The sequence below is a fragment of the Eptatretus burgeri genome, chromosome 7 (assembly GCF_056783735.1).
Source record: "Eptatretus burgeri isolate ZD-2024b chromosome 7, Ebu_testis_v1, whole genome shotgun sequence".
NCBI lineage: Eukaryota > Metazoa > Chordata > Myxini > Myxiniformes > Myxinidae > Eptatretus > Eptatretus burgeri.
The window spans coordinates 18,199,189-18,220,376 of record NC_140967.1 but is presented as its reverse complement, the minus strand read 5'-3'; the positions used below and the strand labels follow the sequence as shown (position 1 = coordinate 18,220,376).

General features: G+C 45.9%; 1 protein-coding gene across 2 annotated transcripts in view; it reads right to left on the bottom strand.

Annotated features, from left to right (window-relative positions):
- OGFOD1 (2-oxoglutarate and iron dependent oxygenase domain containing 1) overlaps positions 1-20,914 on the bottom strand; it is a 76,509-nt gene extending 55,595 nt beyond the window's left edge. The window contains exons 1-7 of one of the 2 annotated variants that reach the window (XM_085887560.1): positions 20,608-20,906; positions 18,441-18,592; positions 14,953-14,999; positions 8,305-8,405; positions 7,925-8,041; positions 4,766-4,857; positions 3,800-3,928 (exon numbers count right to left, since the gene is read on the bottom strand). In XM_085887560.1, the coding sequence (XP_085743686.1) occupies positions 3,800-3,928; positions 4,766-4,857; positions 7,925-8,041; positions 8,305-8,405; positions 14,953-14,999; positions 18,441-18,592; positions 20,608-20,785 (816 nt within the window). In that variant the 5' untranslated portion in view covers positions 20,786-20,906. Of the gene's footprint in view, positions 1-3,799; positions 3,929-4,765; positions 4,858-7,924; positions 8,042-8,304; positions 8,406-14,952; positions 15,000-18,440; positions 18,593-20,607 lie in introns of both variants that reach the window. The other variant, XM_085887561.1, reaches the window with a different exon arrangement.
- Between the last annotated feature and the right edge of the window lie 274 nt (positions 20,915-21,188).

Here is a 21,188-nt window from a genome sequence, read left to right as displayed (position 1 = left end):
ATGTCTGAATTCTACTCTGGTGCTGAGAGTGCTGTGAAGTGTGGTGGTACCATCTCTGACTTATTTCCAGTTGTTACTGGAGTTCGTCAGGGGCGTGTACTGGCCCCCACACTTTTCAGCACTTGTATGGACTGGATTTTAGGGAGGATGTCGGAGAGATCAAGCTGCGGTGAATAGTTTGGGAATGTCAAGATCTCGGACCTTGATTTCGCAGATGATGCAGTCATCTTTGCGGAGACTTTAGACATCCTCTTGGGGGCCCTCGAGGTGCTGAATGAGGAGTTGGAGACTTGGGATTACGGGTTTACTGGGTCAAAACTAAGATCTAGGCTTTCGGTGACATCTTGGATGCTGCTGTCCTGTCTGTGTCTGTTTGTAGTGAGGATGTTGAGGTCGTGGAGAGATTCACTTCCCTTGGCAGTGATATTCATGTCTCTGCTGGCTGTAAGTCAGAGGTCAATAGACGTCTGGGTCGGGCCTGGGGAGTCATGGATTCACTGGATCATGGGGTGTGGCGCTGCCGATACCTGTGCCGGAGGACGAAAGTCCGAGTCTTCAGGTCCTTGGTTCTTCCAGTCTTGCTCTATGGATGCGAGACTTGGACTCTGACCAAGGATCTGAGACGGGGACTTAATTCCTTTGGTACCAGGTCTCTTCGGAGAATCCTTGGCTATCGCTGGTCGGATTTTCTGTCCAATGAGCGGTTGCTGAGAGAGACTCGGATGAGATTTGTTACCTGCATAGTCCGTGAGCGTCAGTTGCGGCTGTATGGACATGTGGCTCGTTTTCCTGACGCTGATCCTGCTCACCAGATTCTCTCAGCGAGGGAGTCTCTTGAGTGGAGGAGGCCAGTGGGCCGACCACGTGCCTCGTGGTTGCAGCAGGTTAACAATCATCTCAAGGAGATGGGGATGGGCCTGGCATCTGCCTGGGGGATGGCCAGACGGAGGCCCCTGGAGTACCGGCGTAAAGTGGACGCAGCGACGTGCTGTTCTGGCACATGCTCCCATACCTGACCTGACCTGAATTGGCTGAGGTTTAGATTACTTGCGATTTCTGTTAATTAATGCATATATTATCTTGGTCCACGTAATTTAGGAATATTGACGAGTGAAATATAAACGACACTGTTTGTTGCAAAAGAAAATACAAACACACACGTGATCGTGATCAGTCACACGTGATCAGATGCAAGCTATGCAAGTCGGTGGAGGCCCGACTGATTGTCATGTAATGTGGTTGTTCTGCAAATGAAAGATGGCTATGCACTTGGACAATGAAGCCACCATGTTCAAGCTTCAAGCAGATTTAGACAAACCCACCATGGGCCGCAAACGATAAGATATTGTTGCGGGCCGGGGATCGGGTGAGAAGCTATCTCGGTTCCCATCAGACTCCCCAGAATTGTAGACCGTCGCACACGGATAATTCCGTGACGCGGCGGGTCGCTTAACCGACCGTGGACGCCAATAACTCAACCACGCGACCTTGGGTCCTCCAGTCTATGGGTTAATCGGGTTACCTAATTAATCACGTGGTTGATTCACTGGGGAACACGTCCTCGGTACGCCTTGTCTGAACCGGATCACTTTTCCGGATTGGATTCAGCCGAGCGACACTGCCAAGGATGTACCGGCTGAAAGGAACAGATCGTTGGGTATAAAGTCCCAGCTCAACTAGGATTCGAACCATGCTGGATCAATGGAAGAAAAGACAAAAACGAGCAGGGAACATTCCTAATAATAATTTATTAACAATGGGCGAGGAATGGCATGTGGCACGATAAAGACTTATTGGGGTGTGTTGTGCAGAGATAGGGGAGAGAGGTGTGGTGCAGCAAATAAACAGGCAACTTACAAAAGGGGACACAGAGCAGACTTAACACGAAAATAATAACAATAATAATGATAACAATCTTCTGCAGTCTTACTAAAGCAGACAGGTGCCAGGACACACACACACAGACACAGAAAACCCGATGAAGAGAAAGTTTTGAACAGGAAGGGAAAGGAGTTGAGGCTATGATCTTGGTACCTTTGTGCTTGATAGCACGAGGTGCCACCAATACGTTTTTTGGGGGGGGGAGGGGGGATGGGACAATGGGCGTGTCGTCTCTGGCTTCAGCCACACGTGGGGACACCTTGTTCGTGAAGGAGAAGAGTGGAGAAGGGGCGAAGTCCAGAGTGCGAGGACGGAGTGGTCGGTGGGACCAGGTGGACAGGTGGGGTCGACGTCGTGTGGGCGGGTGGGGTCGACGTCGTGTGGGCGGAGATGAGGAGGCGGAGTCCAGACAGCAGGAGGTGGGTCGTGACGGTGTCAACGAGGGCGAGGCGAGAGCGGGAGAGAGGCGGAGAAAAAGAGAAAAAGATAAAAAGAGAGAAAGGCGGAGGGACCGCTCTGACCTTTATTGGACTTGCCGCGCGGGGGGAGGGGCCACCCCGAAGTGAACGTCATCACCTGAATTGGGCACTCTGATTGTCCCCGACCCCTCACGTTGCCCGCTAACTTGGGCCGGAAACCGCCTCACTTCCTTTCCGGCAAGGCAGTCTCAGACAGCCACAATATTCCGCTCTGACACCACATGACATGACATGAATCGTCCACACCGAAAATGGGATGTCAATCGTCCTGATAAAAAACCCTGGGCCGTGCCCTGGCAACTGGCTGAGGGTCCCGCATGCCCACTCGGGCGTCCGACCAGCGCCGATCAACGCGGCCCGCACCGTACATTCCCCGGCTCGATTGCAGCTTCGCTGGTCGTAGAGACGAGAAGACGTTCACCAACCGTGGGGAATCCGCTGCTGCCAGCGAGGGCCGAAGGTACATCATTATAGATAAATCCATGCATATTTCACGAGCGGCGTACGTGTCTGCCTTCGAGCACATTCCATACAGCGCGCGCGGTTCGGCCATTACGCACGTGGCCAGCACTCGCGTTTGCACGACTCCGCTAGCGTGTGCGTGGGGTGAGCACCAATATGTCGCATATTGAGGTTGAAAAGGAACAAGCCGCTTCTACTCCGCACACTCGTATCCCGGAAAACATGGTGTGGTCGTCGTCTTTATTGGCCTCCGTACGTGTTTCGTACAGCGTGGGCGTCATGCTGGCTGTGTTTCCTGTGTTGTGAAAAACACCATTCGTGCAGCCTCTTCAGAGGTATTCATTCGTATGCCTTTTTAATACAACCGGCAATCTTCCCCAGATCATCGGAAGCTCGAGTCGATAATCCCGCACTGCTAAGCGCACTATATGACTCGCTGCACACGTTGGGTTTAGGGCTCGCCCGGGAATGAGGATCTCTGTGCAGCAGTTTCCCCACAGCGGCACCGCATGCGCTGGCCTCCATGATGGCCCACCTCACAGCGAAGGCGCACGTGGCTAATTTACCTCAGGAATAATCGTGGGGACTAAATAAAGAAAAGAAAATGATGTAAGCAACCCCAGCTATGAGATCATCACAACGCACTCCCTTGTTGTCCCGCTAGACAAAAGGAAAAGGACTATCGACACGTATATTAATGGAATAACTGTCTTGGGACCACTATCTGTTGGATACATGCGGTTCCGAGAACCGCAACAATATTGTCCGATTGGATGAGCACCGAGCAACAGACCTGACAAGCTCAGGTATGGTAAGGTTGATTGCAAGTCGTTAAGGAGAGTTCAAGAAGCACAAACTTTATATTACAAACAAATTATCTCGTCATAATTTAACTTAGTTTCAGAAATAACTTACAAAGCAGCCAATTTGAACAACACTAAGAAACAAGTCAAGGGGAAATGTTATGAAAAGCTCACGTGTGATGTAACTGGCGAACAACGAGAAAGGGTCGACTCCGGCTGCCGTGGAGGACGTGGAAGGGTTGGGCCATGGAACCACCCTCCCACTGAGAGTCGACATTTATTCTGGCTCAACACCTCAGCCACCTGATATACAGAGTTTTCCCCATTAGGGTTACAGATTTTTTTTCTACCACCACCACCACCACCACCACCACACCCAAATTCCAGTGCACACACATACCCACTTAAGTAATTCAAGAAACTGAAGAAAGATAATGGAAAAAAGGGAGGGTATGGACATGGGAAAACTGGCAAAGTCTAAAAATGAGGGTGGAAGGACATTAAAGGTTATGGAAAGAAAATAATGCATGGATAAAACCTCAAGGGGTAAAAGTGGGGGGTGGTGGGGAGGAGGGGTTGAAATGCACCAATGAGGTGTACACAATTTGCCCCTTGTGAAAAATACAATTTCTCCATTTCTCAGTGGAAGGTGCCACCTTGTATTTTTCTTGTTAGGACTTCAGACTCGGTTAAAAGAAAAGAAAATAAATAAATAAAAGTAGCTACTGAAAGCTGACCCATCATTTCTATCCCATTGCTATTTGCTAACTACGTGATCATTTAATCTACACCACGAGTTTTACACCTTGTATTGTGTTGCTCGACACGTCTGACAAGTTCTAAAGTCCACTGGCAGTGGTGAGAGAGAAATCCACACGAGGATATGTACCATCGGTCTTCTAATGTAGAGTAAATACAACAAGACGCACATGGGGAGATTTTTCAACAACACAGTGCAACTATTACTATATCTCTGAGCATGCAAATACCCAAGTGCTTCGTATAATAGTGTCAGTCCTTCATCATGTGACGAAAGAGGAATTTCTTTTATTTTTTTTTTTAATCAATGGATAACATCAGCTCACCAAATCATACAACAAGCACCTGCAATGACAAGCAAGGCAATTTCAATGAGCCAACCTGATGGTACGAGACTGGGGAGACTTCGAAGAAAATCAACGTGTTCATCGTCGGGACCAAGGACTTGGCGATATCTGTGGGATTCAGGTGAGCTGTGGATGCAAAAGGATCTGCTGTAACACTTTTCAATACGATCAAACAAAATAACATCAGGAGTGATCATATCTTCCTTATTAGTACAGATGACACCAAGCTAGGAGATGGAATACAAGGTGTGTGTGCAGCCACCAAAAATGAGGAGCCGGAGAAAATGGCAGCAAGAAAGGGATGAGTCGAGTGGAAGGGACGGAGGAACGAAGTAAAGGGGTTGACGGGTGTCATTTTCAATGCATAAAATCTTATCTCCTATTGGAGGCATACTTACTTGTATTGGAGGGATGACCAGAAGAGTTATAAAGTAAGAAAAAGTGTCTTACAAGGAAAAGTGGTTGAGCTTGTGCTTTGGAGAGGAAAAAAGTATTAGTAACTTGAAGAGCACTTGACAGAACGCATACCTCCACCAGGCTGATGAGCTTACGTTTTGTATCCCACTGATAGGCAGGTCTGGATTAAGACCTGAACCAAATCTAATCGACTTGTTCTAATCACTTAACCAACTCATCCACCAAGTTTCGTTCGTATCCATCCATACGTTTTTGAGATATCGTGCTATATATCGTTTTAGCCCTATTACTTACTCAATGGCGAAGAATCGCTTAAAAAAAAAACTATCGGATCTGGATCCGGATTCAGATCTTCACCAAAATCTAATTATTTAATCAGTGTCACATACCCAGCTCTCCACCAAATTTCGGCCGAATCAGTCCACAACTTTTTGAGATATCCTGTTCACAAACAAAGACAGAGAGAGGTGAAAACATAACCTCCATCCACCTTCGGTGGCAGAGGTAATGATGGCATCAAATAACCAATCCACCTCATGTCAACTCATAACTCCTTCGGTTATACTCGAGCACCAAACACACCCCAAAAAAGATAATAATAAAGAAAAGAACTTCGAAAATGCTTTTGCAAATAATTTAAGAACAGCTTTTTGCCAAAAGGCCATGTCGCGAATTCTAAATCGACCTCCAGAGTTGACACCTTGGACCAAACGTCAAAGGTATGTGTATGTGTGTATATGTATATGTGTATGTGTGTATATGTGTATGTGTGTATGTGTGTATGTGTGTATGTGTGTATGTGTGTATGTGTGTATGTGTGTATGTGTGTATGTGTGTATGTGTGTATGTGTGTATGTGTGTATGTGTGTATGTGTGTATGTGTGTATGTGTGTATGTGTGTATGTGTGTATGTGTGTATGTGTGTATGTGTGTATGTGTGTATGTGTGTGTGTGTGTATGTGTGTATGTGTGTATGTGTGTATGTGTGTATGTGTGTTTGTGTGTATGTGTGTATGTGTGTATGTGTGTATGTGTGTATGTGTGTATGTGTGTATGTGTGTATGTGTGTATGTGTGTGTGTGTGTGTGGGTGTGTATGTGTATGTGTATGTGTATGTGTGTATGTGTATGTGTGTATGTGTATGTGTATGTGTATGTGTATGTGTATGTGTATGTGTGTATGTATGTATGTATGTATGTATGTATGTATGTGTGTGTGTGTGTGTGTGTTACACATGTGCAAGTTGCTGTCGTTGCCTGCTTTCTCCACATATAGTGGTTGGGTTTCAGGTGAAACAGAGACCAACCAAGTCTCAAAGTATCCACCTCTGTTTGTTTGTTATTGATTGGTATCTACATATGCTGGTTTCAGAATGTAGAATGGAGTCCTACCAGGGCAGGCTCAAACTATCCACCTTCATCAGGGTAAGGGGTCACGATACATGGATGAAGCTGTGAAGTTTTCTTTTCTCAAAGTTTTGTGGCGAGGGCTCTCTTCAGGATCGTCACTGAGCCCTGGACAGCTTTCAACTGTAGTTCGTTTGAAGTAATATTCCCAGCGATGGTTTTTAATATCTCTGTGAGGTTCTTTGTCATCATTCCTGTAGGTCCAGCTATCACGAGTACAACTTTGGCATTCTTCAGCTTCCAGGGTCTTTTCAGTTCATGCTTGAGGTCTTGGTATTTTGTATTTGGTCATTTTCTTGATTTCTGCATCGTTTAATCCAAAACCACCGGTATCAACACCTCAATAAACAATGCCTTCTACTGTGTTTTTTGTACCTATGATATCTGGTCGCAATGCTTTGTTTTCGATGTTCACGCTTTATGGGATCATTAGTTTGTACGTGAGCGGTAAGTACTTCGATGTTTTCAGTGGTTACTTTTGGCTCACATTCCCACAAATTTCCTGGAACTGGAATATCAATGTTTTTGCAGATGAGCGAGCGGATTAGATTACAAACTCTGTTGTGTCGTTGTGTGTACAGCTGTTCTAACGTGTGTGTGTGTGTGTGTGTGTGTGTGTGTGTGTGTGTGTGTGTGTGTGTGTGTGTGTGTGTGTGTGTGTGTGTGTGTGTGTGTGTGTGTGTGTGTGTGTGTGTGTGTGTGTGTGTGTGTGTGTGTGTGTTTTCGGTCATTACGCATAACATATCGCTCTCTTTGATAACACAACCTCCACCCCTTACCTTTCTGTTGTATTTTTTTTTGTTTGCTCTTTCCCCCCCCCCACCCCAATCACTCTCTTTCTCTCTCCCTCAACCCTTCCCACCCACAGTGTATAGCAACATTAGGTGAGGTGTCACTCTCCCCACCTTCCCCCCATCCACGCTCTTCCCCCCTACCCCCTACTCTCCTCTGTCCCCTCCTCTCTCCACCCCTTATTATGTCAGTCAGCAAAGTGACAGGTTGTATTTGCTCGTGTATAATATAGCAAAAAATGGGGACACTCGTATGAATGCACAAATCAGGACAGTATGTGGGATTTCAAACTGGAATCCCGGCATCTGCAAGACCAGGTCTTCACAATATGGGAACTCCAAAAAGGACAATCCACGTTTAATTACAAACAATATTCGGGTGAAATAGAGTCGTATGCACCATCAGATTAAAGTACTGCACTTAATAGAGTAATTCTGCATGCTAGGCCAAAACTAATCAGACCAAACACATCATATGCAAGTTTCCCTATAAAATATATGTCGAGGCGTTTACATATACATATTGTTACAGATGTTTGCATGTACCCTCAAACAAAATGTTCCATTAGGGATCATTACCATCGACGTTGAACAGCTGCAGCTGCCCTCCATCTTCATGAGTCCACGGAGGCACCAGGTAAAAGATGTACGCTACACGTCTGCCTTCCAACTCATCATCATGGCAGAGCAATACATCTGCGAGAATGGCCAGGACAGCCGAATCTTAGAAACACGAGGCACACTTCCTGAAACTTCAAACTACGCACGAACATTGCATACATGGGGCAAGCTGAAAGGACTCTGCTCTTTGTACAGAAACATGGCTTTGCGGCCTTTATCGTACTGTACTCTACCCCAGCTACAAGGAAGTGTTCACGACAATCACTTCACACAGGGTGGTAATGTGAAAATTGTTGCTACGAATGGTTACGAGGTGGATGGAAGTGAGCGTTGTGTACCTGTATGCTCGTACTTGGAGCAGAACATATCCAGAGTCGTCTCCAGGGTCACGCCAAAGACATCAGAGAGCCAAACCCGGAAATCCGTGGACAAAATTTGTCTGCACCAATACAAGGAAAGAAATAATTTTTCTTACAGGATGAAATAAAAAGCAAATACAAAAGACTCTTCAAATGAAAGACTTTTCTCCAGGTATTGATTACACACCAAAATAGTTGTTTCAATCAAACTAAATTTTTTGTAATCCTTACTGTAATTCATGGACCGGTGTGTGTGTGTGTGTGTGTGTGTGTAGGGGTGTTATTATCTTTACCGGTGGTCTGGGGGGGGTGGGGATGGTGGAGGGGAATGCAAGTTCTCTACGTAAATGTGTATTGTGTAGTGCCACTCTGGGTAGGAGAGGGTATTACAAGTCTCCACCCTTTACAGGACTGTGCCTGTCCCCACGTTTTGCAAAACAGTGAGGTGTTTTGTATTACACGTTTGAATAAGGATAATAACATAACCCCTCCTCCCCCAACCTCCCTGTTGGAAGCAGGTGCTTCTAGTTTCGCGAAATTTTCCAAAATATTTAATATTAAATCAGAGAACATGGAGCATAAAATATTTAATGGAACACTTAAATTCAAAACAATTAACAATCAAGTCATGGGTAGATAAAAAGAACCAACAGCAATGTTACAACACCAACAGAACATGATATTGTCACGGCCGTGGAAATTCGCAGAACACCATAAAGGTCCTTAGTTTAGTTAGATCAATAAGTCCGTGTTCAGTTAGATTTCCCCACCGTTGTTTAATGGGTTTATTCGTGTGGACAGGCCTGTGATCTTTGAGTTAGCCGTTATTCTTTACTATCGTTATTTTGGACCAACCGCTTCACACAACCACCCTAACCACAAAGCGCCACCAATTACAACAACCACGATCACCTCAACCCTCATAACCACACCACCACGTTTCCACCTCGGCACACGGTTGCCAGAGGCCTGGCCTTCGTCGAGGGAAAGCAGGCGGCCCCCGTTCCCCCCTCCCCCGGACGAATGGCGTCGCCACGGTGAATTTCACCCTGCAAGGGACAAAGAGAACTACCGCAGCGGCGCGCGTCCCTAATTTGGCGGGAAAATGCTTCCTTCGAGAAGTTTCTCCGCATGTTCTGGAAGGAGGGTGGGGCGAGAGCGGAGGGACAGGGTGTGGGTAATAAAAAGCATGCACGGAGCATTCGCTCTCTCTCTCTGGACTTGCTGCTGTTGTTGCTGCTGCTAGTGCTGAGGAGAATCGCGAGGGGGAGCTGCTGCTGCTGCTGCTGCTTGTGCTGGTGGAAAGAACTCTCTGTCGTTGCTGGTGTTGTTGCTGCCGCTGGACGCCTCGGAAGGAGCTGTGCTGCTTCTGCCGGAGCTGCGTGAAGATCTGGGCTCATGTCCGAGTCAGGAGCTTGGAGCGGTCGGTCGGTCGGTCGGTCGGTCGGTGGAGGTCCGGGCGTCGCAAAGGAGACGCGGGCTGGAGACGCAGAGCTGCTGTGTCGTGCGAACCTGCGCGTGCGTGTGGGGAGAGCCGGAGAGAGCTCGCCTGCCGCTTGACAAGGCCTGGGCGCAACCGCGGCTACGCTAGCTGCCATGGGGACGGGACGTCGCGACTCGCCCCAGCAAGGCACCACGAGGGTGCAGATAACCTGCAACGGTCTCGTGGGGCCCTTTCGGTCATCAAAGCACCACGTTATAAAGGCCCACGGGCCCAGTCTGACTCCCTTGTCTTTCAGGGGGTCTTTTCTTTGCTTTTCTTTTGAGTGAATGTTGTGGCGCCGAGTCTTTCAAGTATAACTGTTGTTAAGTAAATGTACATGGTAAATCATAGACGGTCATAGTGCTTTACCTTGTTCGTGTCTTGTCCCCTTCCCCCATTGATTGCTTGCCTGTATATACCTGCATCCCTGTATACGTGTGTAGTAAATAAATGTGCTTGTGTGAATGTTAACCCGTTCGTCGTGTCCTTTTTCCCCCCAATGAAGTGCCATATTGTTTATTCGGAATACTAGTTGGTTTTTGAATACCGATAATAGAATTGGGTCCGGCGAGGTCTGGCGATAATACCCGCTCGGTTATCCCAAAACGGAACGAACCGCTTAAGCGGTTCGTGTCCAAACAGGCCTTCGCCGAGGTACGGTCCCTGGGTAGGTTACCCGCGCGAATACTTAGGTATAATCGATGTTCAGCGATTGACCCTGTTGCGCGTGGGTAGAATATGGACTGGGCCGTGGTGTGCGTTGAAGGCACACCCGTGACTGGTTCTCGGCGTTGTTCCGGGAAGTCACGACTGAATTGCTCGTCCGGTGGGCGTACGGCTGCCATTGGCGAAAGCGGTCGTTCGCATGCCGGGCGGGCGTAGATTCGTAACAATATATAGGGTGTCCCAAACGTCACCTCGGGTTTTAGAAATTAAATAACATTTCTATTTTTTAATAATTTGTTTTTCTTTTCTTTTCAGAATTTAGATTAACAATTGGAAATTACGCATGGAAAAAAATCACAACTGAACAAAGAACCAAAATCGTGGAATTTTATTTTTAATTTCATCGATCAATTATTCTCACCCAAAGAGCACACTGCCGACACTTCAATGCCAGAAAACCACCTTCAGATTTCATGATTCGTCAGTTGATTCAACATTTTCAGTAATATGGGTCAGTATGTGACATGCTACGATCTGGAAGACCACGTCCAGTCCGTACGCAGATTAATCGTGAACGTGTGTGCACTGGACAGTGTTCAAGAATAACCCGGAACATCGATCCGCAGACATTCTGACCAGTTGGGGATGTCTCGGATGTCACTGTATCGCATACTAAGAAACGATTTGCACCTGTACCGATACAAAGTGCAATTGGTGCAAAAGTTGAAACCGACTGATCATCGACAATGCTTAAATTACTCATTCCAAATTCAGAGGTTGGTCAATGAAGAAAACGAATTTGTTCATGAACTGAATTTGAGCGATGAAGCTCATTTCCATTTTAACTGTTTTGTGAATAAGCAGAACTGTAGGTTCTGGGGATTAGAGAATCCTTGGGCGATTCATCAACATGAGTTGCATCCTCTCAAATGCACTGTCTGGTGTGGTGTAACGTCAGAAAGAATTATCGGCCCTTATTTTTTGAAAATGAGGATGACAGTGCGACGACGGTCACTAGTGAGTGGTATCGAGCCATGCTCGAGAATTTTGTGCATCCTGCAGTGAAGGATAAACCTGAGATATGGTTTCAACAAGATGGAGCCACTGCCCACACGGCACGAGCCACGGTGGAGCTTCTAAGGCAAATTTTTGGACACTGAATAATTTCGCGAAATTCAGAAATTTCTTGACCATCACGTTCTCCTGATTTGAAACCTCCCAATTATTTACTTTGGGGTTACCTGAAGGAGCATGTATACATCAATAAGCCCCATACAATTCAGCAGCTCAAGGACAACATCTCTGCAGTAATTCGAGGGTTTCAGCCAGAGTTATTGTCCGCTGTTATGGAAAATGCTGTCGAAAGAGCCCGTCTCTGTGAAGCTGAAAATGGAGGACATCTAAGCTGCATCATTTTTCATAAATAAAGCAAATTTATCTCCATTTTGTAAATTTTATTTTGATATAAAAATAATTGTAATTCATAAAAAAACAGAAATGTTATTTCATTTCTAAATCCCGAGGTGACTTTTGGGACACCCTGTATTTATATATATATTGTTGTGGTTACCAGATTCGCAAACCACCATTCAGGTCCCTTAGGTGAGGTATCTCGGTAAGTGCATGTGTAGTTAGGCCCAAACCCGTTGTCTAGTGGGAATACAGGTCATTTATACGTGCTGCGACTCTTCAGGATAGCCGTTTTTCTTTTACTATCTTTATTTTGGACCAATCGCCACCATCACAACCACAACAACAACCACCAACCACAACGCCGCTTCACCACAACCGCCATGACCTTTACCGTCACAACTCGCCACCATCGCATCACCGTCATCTCGCGCCACTCATGGGCACCGATGCTGGACTCGTGTAGGGCGCACGTTGAACAGCGTGTACAAAATCACGGATTTTGTGCTTCAAAAACGGATCAAAAACGACACACGCCCACTTTTTGCCGTCCAATCGGTGAGCGAGGGGCGATTTGGCCCCGCCTCCAGAACGATCGATATATGCAAATTTGTGGATCAAAAAGCCTTCACGCCCACTTTTTCTCGGGCCAATGGGGAGCGAGGTGAAAGGTCAAAGGGAGGGGGTCAAAGGCAAAGTTACGGGGGGATAAAAGGACGGTGTTCGTCAGTCAGAAGAGAGTCGCAAACGAGAACGAAAGAAGTCTGGAGCCCGAAGCCTGCAGTGGCTGGAGAAGCTGAAGAGAGTCGGACGAGGGGGTGCTCGCGTCGGTGCCAGGAGCTGCACGCCCGAGGGAGGCCGGCAGCGCGACCTGGCCGAGGTGGAGACGCACACCAGGGATAATAAAGATCCTCTATACCCCGAGCATCAGCAACCCCCTCCTGTTTCCCCCCGCGCTGAGATAGTGCGACCAAGGGGGCCCCGTTCCCACCCCCTGCCAGGCACTGTCCACGAGGCCCGCGGGTTGCGGGGCCATCGCCGCTCCGCGTCTCATCACCAGACGGGTAGGCCCGACCCGGTCTCGGCCTCAGGCCTGCCCCATTCTTGGGGGATTTCTTTTCCTTGGTTTTGGGTATGTGTTGTCGGCGCCGTCTGTGAAGTAGAATTGTATAAGTGTTGCCGTGTGCTCGGTAGTCGGTATTAGCTCTGCACTGTGTTTTCACTTTTATGTTTGCTTTTTGTGTAAATGGAATTGTGTTTTCTTTTTTTGTGTGCATTTGGTGGAATTGTATTTGTGTGCTTTCCGTTCGTCGCGAATAAATGTGCTTTATTGTTGAACTGTTCTCCCGCTTCGCTTCGTCTTTTCCTCCATTGAATCCCCATCTTGCTTCACGTAAAGGGTTGGTAGTGGGCTGAATACGCCCGATAATTAATCGAACCGTCGAGGTCGACGATAACACCGCTCGGTTATTCTGATAGTACGGAACGGGTCGCTTAAGTGGCCCGTGTCCGAAGTCGACCTGCGGCGAGGTGCGATCGCCCGGTCTACCCTCCGCGTGGGTACTTAGGTAGTTCGAATTTGGCGAGCAACCCTATCCCACGCGGGGGCTGATTGGCTCGATCGCGGTGAGACCGAAAGGTCCACCCGTGACTGGTTCCCGGCGTTAGTCCGAGAGGGTCACGACTGGATTGTCCGTCCGGTGGGCGACGTGCCGCGATTCGAGTTACGTGGCCGTCGCACGCCGGCGGGCGCGAAGACCGCAACAATATATATATATATATATATATATATATATATATATATATATATATATATATATATATATATATATATATATATATATATATATATATTTTTTTTTTTTTTAATTATTATTATTTATTTTTTAACCACTGGCTAGGATACAAGGATATATTAAAACAAACCATTTTTGGATTAATCGTGCAAAGATTGTGGTTGGAAAAGCTTAGTTGGAGATAATTTTGTGACATCATAAGGTTGATGCCTGGTGTTGGCTTAATGGTGTGGGTGGTGAGCTTGGGATCCTGGAGTCCTGAGTTCAAATCCTGCTCGGTCGTTGAATGAATACCAGGTGGGGTTGACTCAGCCTGTCATCCTTCCGAGGTCGGCAAAATGAGTACCAGCTTGCTGGGATGATTGAGCTACTCGAGTAGCCAGCGTCGGAGTGGTGACCCTTCCAGGATTGTGCCCAATTTCCCAGGAAACTGCTTCGGCAGCACCGATGCTCTGTGGAGTATTGTACCAATAGATGGATGGATAAGATAGATGACTTGAGCTGACAGAATAGATCAGATATATCACATGGACCATTGAACCATCCAGTCTAGGTTAGGCTGTTATGCTGATGATTTTCAGGCAATGTGAGACATCAAAGGATACGGCTTCCTTTGGATGTGTCATTAAGCCGGGCGTCCCATTTATAAGCATTTGCTGGTGGACTTTAAATATCTCACGGGATCTTTCGAAAGAAAATGCCATCGTATGCAAACCACCCTGGCCAAATTCCAAATGTCCCACCCGACAGTCCACCCAAATGAAACAAGGCCATACACGCACGAGGTGGTTCCCAAGCTCTATCACAAATGCAAATAATCTGGTGATCTGGGGACACACCATTCAAGCCGTCACCTCTGCTTAATATTAAAAGGTTTTTATGAATGGAGGATGTTTACACATCAGCTGCAGGTTCGAGTACCCCATTAATGTGTTGCGGTTGAGGTTCAGAATGATATCTGCCTGACTGGTATTGAAAATATCATGCATGAGGTCATCTCTTACACGATTGTGATCGATACCAAGTTGACAAGCAGCACATGATTGTTAGTGAGGATATCTCGAAATTGTTTTGAAGTGTGTGAAATTGTTTGAAGATTGTTTTTGAAGTTTTGAAATACTTCTTTCATTAAAAAATAAAGTGTGTATTTTATTATCCTTGTGGAACACACCCCATTGGATCAGCAGAACCACAATTCAGAGAAATGATGCGCAATTTTCAAACCAACGGGTTTGTTTTGTTGGATACCAAGCCATTGAAGTAACAATGTACCGTAGTGCAGAAATGCAGGGTTCTTGTATCTTTCCCAGATCATCAGACTGCAATGACAAAAAAGGTTAATTTGTGGCAACATAAATTATAAACCCTTCAAACTGTCACAGATGAACCAACACGCTAATGAATAGGATTAATTAATCAAATAAATAAATAAAAACTTACAAAATATTGAATTCCATTGTCTTTATCAAGTTATGAAATGAAACCTTTTACTCATAGCTTCTGTACCCATACCTGTACCCGAGTACAGGGGATTTTTCCATTGTCCTGTATTGTACGTCCAGTAAAATTTGAGATTTCATTAGGGTAATTTTTTTTAATCAATATTATTATTACTACTATTTTACATTTCTACTTAAGATGGAACAAAAAAAAAAATGTTATCAAATGAATTATAAAAAAAATTCCTCCCTTACCAAAATTCTTGGGGTCTTGGAAGTGAAGGCAAAGAGTTTCCTTATTTGTGTATAAACCAAGAACGAACGAGAATGGTACTCGGTCGAGTACATACCTCCGCCAGGCTGAAGTGGTGTTTAAAGAAAAAAAAAATTGTATACATAGTCTCGAGGATCGTGGAAGAGCTGGAATTAGCACACTGATCGGATCAGGACACAACATGACAAAAGGACAGTAGCGAGAGGGGGAAACACCAACAACAACCAAACCAGAGGGACAATTAGACAAATAATGGGTGTGGGGAGGAATGGTAGGCAGGAAAGGATGCATGGGGTGGGCAAAGATGGATAAAGAAGGAAACCCTCAAGAGGGAAAGCTGGACATTTGGAAAGAGGTGGGTTTAGGATGAGGTCGGGTTAATGAGGGTAGAAGAGATCATGGATGACCTGAGATGGCGGTAAACAGCTGTCTAAAAGAACTGGAGGAAAGAATGAGATTGAACAGGATGTGGAACTTGGTTCCACAGCTGGGAGGAAAGAGTAACAAATGAGAGGAGGTGAGCAGTGATACTGGATTTAGGTAGTTCCACCAGAAGGGGGTTGATGGTGGACCTTGTGTGCCCTGTAGAAACCTGGGGCAGACAAAGTAGAAAAAGAGCAGAGCGTACAAGATGAGAAAGGAGGTGGTAGAACACAGAGACCACCGACCTGTCTGTGATGACGAAGTGATAGGCCCATAAACTCAGCTTCATCGTGGGAGATTCCAATGATCTTGAAGGATTTGTTTCCACGATGTCAAGTTGAGCAAGGTGTGTGGCAGGGGAGCCAGCCCACAGGGGAGAGCAGCAGTACTCCATCAAGCTGCGGATGAAGGACTTGTAGGTGGAAAGGAGTTCAGGTGTGCTGAGGAAGGACTTTACAGGACGGAGGATGACCAGTTAGTGACTGCCTTTGGAGGCCGACTATGAAATGTGGTTTGGAAAAAAAGAAAGATCATGGCTGACAGTGAGACCCAGAAGTTTAAATGAATGAACTTCCTCAAGATGATTGAGTAGATAAGAAAGTAGATTGAGATTGAGTAGATTGAGATTGAGTAGATTAAGAAAGTAGATAGGAGGGTTTGCCAGTTGGTCCTTTCAGAGAAGAGATAGTGAGAGTGTGAGATTTGTCAGGATTGAAAGACATTCCAAGTGTTTGACCAGCTTGTGAGTTTGTCAAGGTCTGAAGAGAGGGAGGAGGCTGCAGCCTGTCTGTCTGAAGGATGTGGGATATCACAGTCGAGGGTGGAGTCATCAGCAAATAGATAAAGAGGATTTTGCAGAGTCAGAGAGATCATTGGTGAAGATCAGGAAGAGGACTGGGTCCAGAACACTGCCTTGGGACACTCCAACCTTGGCAAGGAGAGTGGATGAAAGGATTCCATTCAGTACCACACGTTCTCTACGAGATTAGAGGAAGTCAGCAAGCCATGTGTGGAGTCGGCCTTGGATGCCATAGGCAGAGTGTTTGGAGAACAAGACAGGATGCCAGACTATCAAAAGCATGACATATGTCCCAGAGAAGGCCCTGATCTCATAGATGACATTGAGGGCCTCCATTCATTGTTGGGCGAGTAGAAGCAGCATGTCCGAGGTGGAATGACCTGGTCTGAAAACAAATTGGTGATCTGAGATGAGGTTGTTGGAGAAAAGGAAGGATTTCATTAACCTCCGCCATCGAAGATGGATGGATGTTACTGTTTTCACCCCTTTCTGTTTGTTTGTTTGTTTGTTTGTGAACAGTATTACGGAAAAACTCCGACGGATTTCGACGAAACTTGGTGGGGGGATTAGGTATGGTCCAAGGATCATGCCATCAGATTTTAGACTTGGTCCAAAGTCCAATATGGCCGCTATGGCGGCCATTTTGAAAAAATATTTGAATTTTTGTTTTTGTATTTCTACATGTTTTAAGTGATTTCCAACCCCCCCCCCCCCCCCAAAAAAAAAAATCTTGGAGAAAAGAACTATAACTCTGTGAGCACTGTTGACGTCATATTTAACGAATAAGATATAAGGTTCACTTGAGTGACCCAGCAGTATTGGCGGCGGAGGTTTTGCACTCTACCGAGTGCTCCCCCTCTAGTTTTTTTTTCTGTAATGCAGTGATGTCGGTGGATTTCCAAGCAGATGGAAGACGACCTAATGTAAATGACAGGTGAAAATGGCAGAGAGGGGATGTAAAAGAGCAGCAAAGCAGGTTTTTAGGACTCGTGAGCCGATGCCATCCGGTCGAGTGAGTCGGAGTCGAAGGTTGAAAGAACCTTCTTCACTTTCTCAGGTGCAAAAGCCACAGAGTGCAGGAGCAGTTGGGTATTACGGGGAAGGATGGGTACCGAGAGTGTGGTGTGGGGGACACAAGATTTGGAAGCAAACACAGAATTGAGGCATTCAGCCTTCTCATGAGCGGAGTGGGCTGTGGTGCCATTTGAATAGAGTGAAAGGATGGAAGAGGAGCATACACAAGGTAGAGTAATGTGTGAACAATGATTTGATGTGCTGCACTCTTTGCAGCGCATCAGTGCTGCCGAAACGATTTTTGGCAAAGGTGATACCGAGTGGTTTGACATTGCCTTCCAAGCATCGTTTGTCTCTGATCTATCATTTTAAATGCTGAGCGTCAAGCAAGAAAGCAGCACGTACCATTTTTAAAGTCTTAGGTACGACTCGGACAGGGCATGAACGGCAGACCTCACAGACTCAGAGAGGATGCCAGAACCATTACACCACCCAGTCTGGTTGCATGCATATCAGTGTCTGTCAAATATGAACTACAAATCTTTTCTTATTATTCTGTACACATAGACATAGCATTGTGCAAAGTATTTCACCGACACTATAATTCGGTCCATGACGGAGTGGGTATTTACGAGTTTGATATTGAAAATTCACGGTTTAACTTATCCTCTGGCACAAAGTGACATCAGCCTTTACAAAGGCAACTTCAGGGATATTCAAAGTGCGTGAAACTCCATCTTCTCATCAATCATCGATACAAACCCTTAAAATCAAAAGTCATGCAGTGATTTTTTTGAAAGCATCCAAAGACCTGCTGGAATTTGTAGAGATCATTTGATTTGCGTCGAAAGGAGAGTGAAAGCAACTCATTCTGGAGGTTCTCAAAAAAGCCTTCTTCAGCCTCCAGGAAGTTTGAGACAATGCAGTGGTGAAAGGGGTGACAATCCACCTCCAGGCCTTCATCTGCACGCAGGCACACCCAAAAACAATGCACATCACAAACAGTCGTTCGATAACACATACAGGGTGAGTCAAACATAGTGCCCGATTTCTTTTTTTTCGGCTGTCAGATTCTTTCTGGGAAGTCATGTTGTTAATAATTGTCTTGCAGATTATTAATTTTCGTAATTTATTTATTTTTGATTTTGTTTTGCCGGTTATTGCTGCGAGTTTGGAAAGTTACTGAATTTGCACCAAATTGAACCATGAATTACCTTTCAATGAATCAACGCATTGCGGCCGTGAAACATTACTACAAATGTAATGAACAACCAACGATGCCGGCATGCCGTTTGGCACAGGAATTCGATAATAACCCACCTCAGGGAAGAAACATACGATTGATTGTCGAGAAATTTGAAGCAACAGGGTCGGTAGCCACTGCAAAGAAGTCCGGTCATCCGAAAATGGCAACGAATGTAGCTAAGGCTGAAGAAGCCATCAGAAGACTGGAACAAAGTCCGCAAAAGTCAACTCGCCGTTTATCTGCAGAGTTGGAAGTGAGCCAATCAAGGGTTTTCCGTATCCTTCACAAGAAAAAATGTACACCTTACATTCCATGCTTACTGCATGCCCTTCATGATGGAGATGACGACCACAGTCTTCAATTTTGCGAAAAGTTCTTAGCTAAACTTCATGAAGAGGACACAATGCTAGACAACATCTGGTGGTCAGATGAGGCATGTTTTAAGCTTAATGGCACAATTAACAGACACAATTGTGTCCACTGGGCTGCGAATAACCCAAGAGTGACAGTTGAGAAGGAGGTAAATTTACCTGGAGTGAGAGTTTGGGCAGCCATATCTCCATTAGGGATAATTGGACCCTATTTCTCTGAGGGATCTGTCACTGCAGAAATTTACCTGGATATGTTGCAAACCTTCTTTTGGCCCAGGGTTCAAGATCAGGACTGTTATTTCCAGCATGATGGAGCTCCACCTCATTATGGACGTTATGTTCGTCAGTGGCTTGATGAAAACTCTCCCAGAAAGTGGATCGGCCGCCGCGGTCCGATTGAGTGGCCGGCACGCTCCCCAGACCTTACACCTCCAGATTTATTTATTTGGGGGCTCATGAAAGACCTTGTTTATCGTGAAAAGCCTCGTACCATTCAGGAATGGAAGGCTCAAATCACTGCAAAGTTTGAGGAAATTGATATCGAACTCTGCAGACGTGTGTGCCGCTCTGTGCCTGCTCGGCTGCAATTGTGCATCGATCACGAGGGAGGGCACTTTGAAAATTGCAAGTAAAACAGCTTGGTACAGTTTTGTAATAATTTTTTCTTCAATAAATGGTTAGATAAACACGTCATTCATTTATTTCTACCTTCTTGTGCACTGTAATACAAATGGCAAACAAACAATCAACTTACAGAAATTGGGCGCTAATTCTGACTCACCCTGCACATAACATACAGACTGGACCAGAGAGTCAATCAAAAGGTTTGGTCTCCTTGGAAAGGTGGGTTTAAATATTGGAGTTGGATGGGTACCTGGATGGGTACCTGGATGCGTTGGAGATGGGAAGGTGCAGGGATATTGCATGTAGCTTTGTGTGTTCATGGGTGATGGTATGTGGCGTCCGTGTAGTGCAGGTAAGGACAGTGCTCGGCTGTCAATTACTTAGCGAGCACCATCGTGCCGTTCATGCAGTGCCCCCCCCTTGCAGGTTAAGCTCGGAATTTGTTTGACGTCTACCGACTCATGTCAGCCGACGGACAACCCGACTTAACGTCCAGCAGGACACGTACTTCGTGATGCAACACCCCCCCCCGCCTGCGAAGCACCAATCTGAGTTTACAGTCGGGTCCTGGGAATCGAACTCGCAGTAATTGTTTTTTTACATTTCTGAATCAAATTAAATTATTCCTTTTATTTACATATAATTATTTATTTCTCCTCGCCCATCCGAGAGCGATCGTACGTATTTGATATTCGTACCGTGAACGTTCTTGTCCGCTTGATGAATACAGTACGTACCAGGCATGCAAAGCCGCTTCGATCCAAACGCGTCCCGTACGGCCTTGGCGTGCTTTTCAACCCGAAGCGTGACGTGTCCAGGTGCAGGTGCAGGTGCAGGTGCAGGTGCAGGTGCAGGTGATCTGCTCGCCTTCAGCCGCGGCTCTCCCCGCGCCTCACTGGATCGCTTTCTCCCCATCCCGCTCTTTTCCCCGTCAGTTTATTTAACTCATTCACGTGTTTACCCTGAAATCTACTTCCGGTTGTCACAAAATCTACATTCAGCGGGAGCTTTGTTCACGTTCGGCAGTTTTGAGGTCGAATTCAGTTTGTGGTAATTCGTAGGTCGACTTACTTGGTATAGATTCGATGAAAAAAAAAAATTAAAATAAATATTTTCATAACGTCAGGGGTCGAAGCGGAGGAACCAGCGCGCTGACATTTGTTTTGCTAATACACGATTTTAAAGACGCGGGTTAAACATCCTGACATTAGCGCGGAGCAGCGTAAAAAAAAAAAACATAACGAGGAATCTATTCTTTTAAAGAGTCGTGTATAAAGAGAGGATTAGTGACAAACACTGAAATTTTGAAACTTAAAAA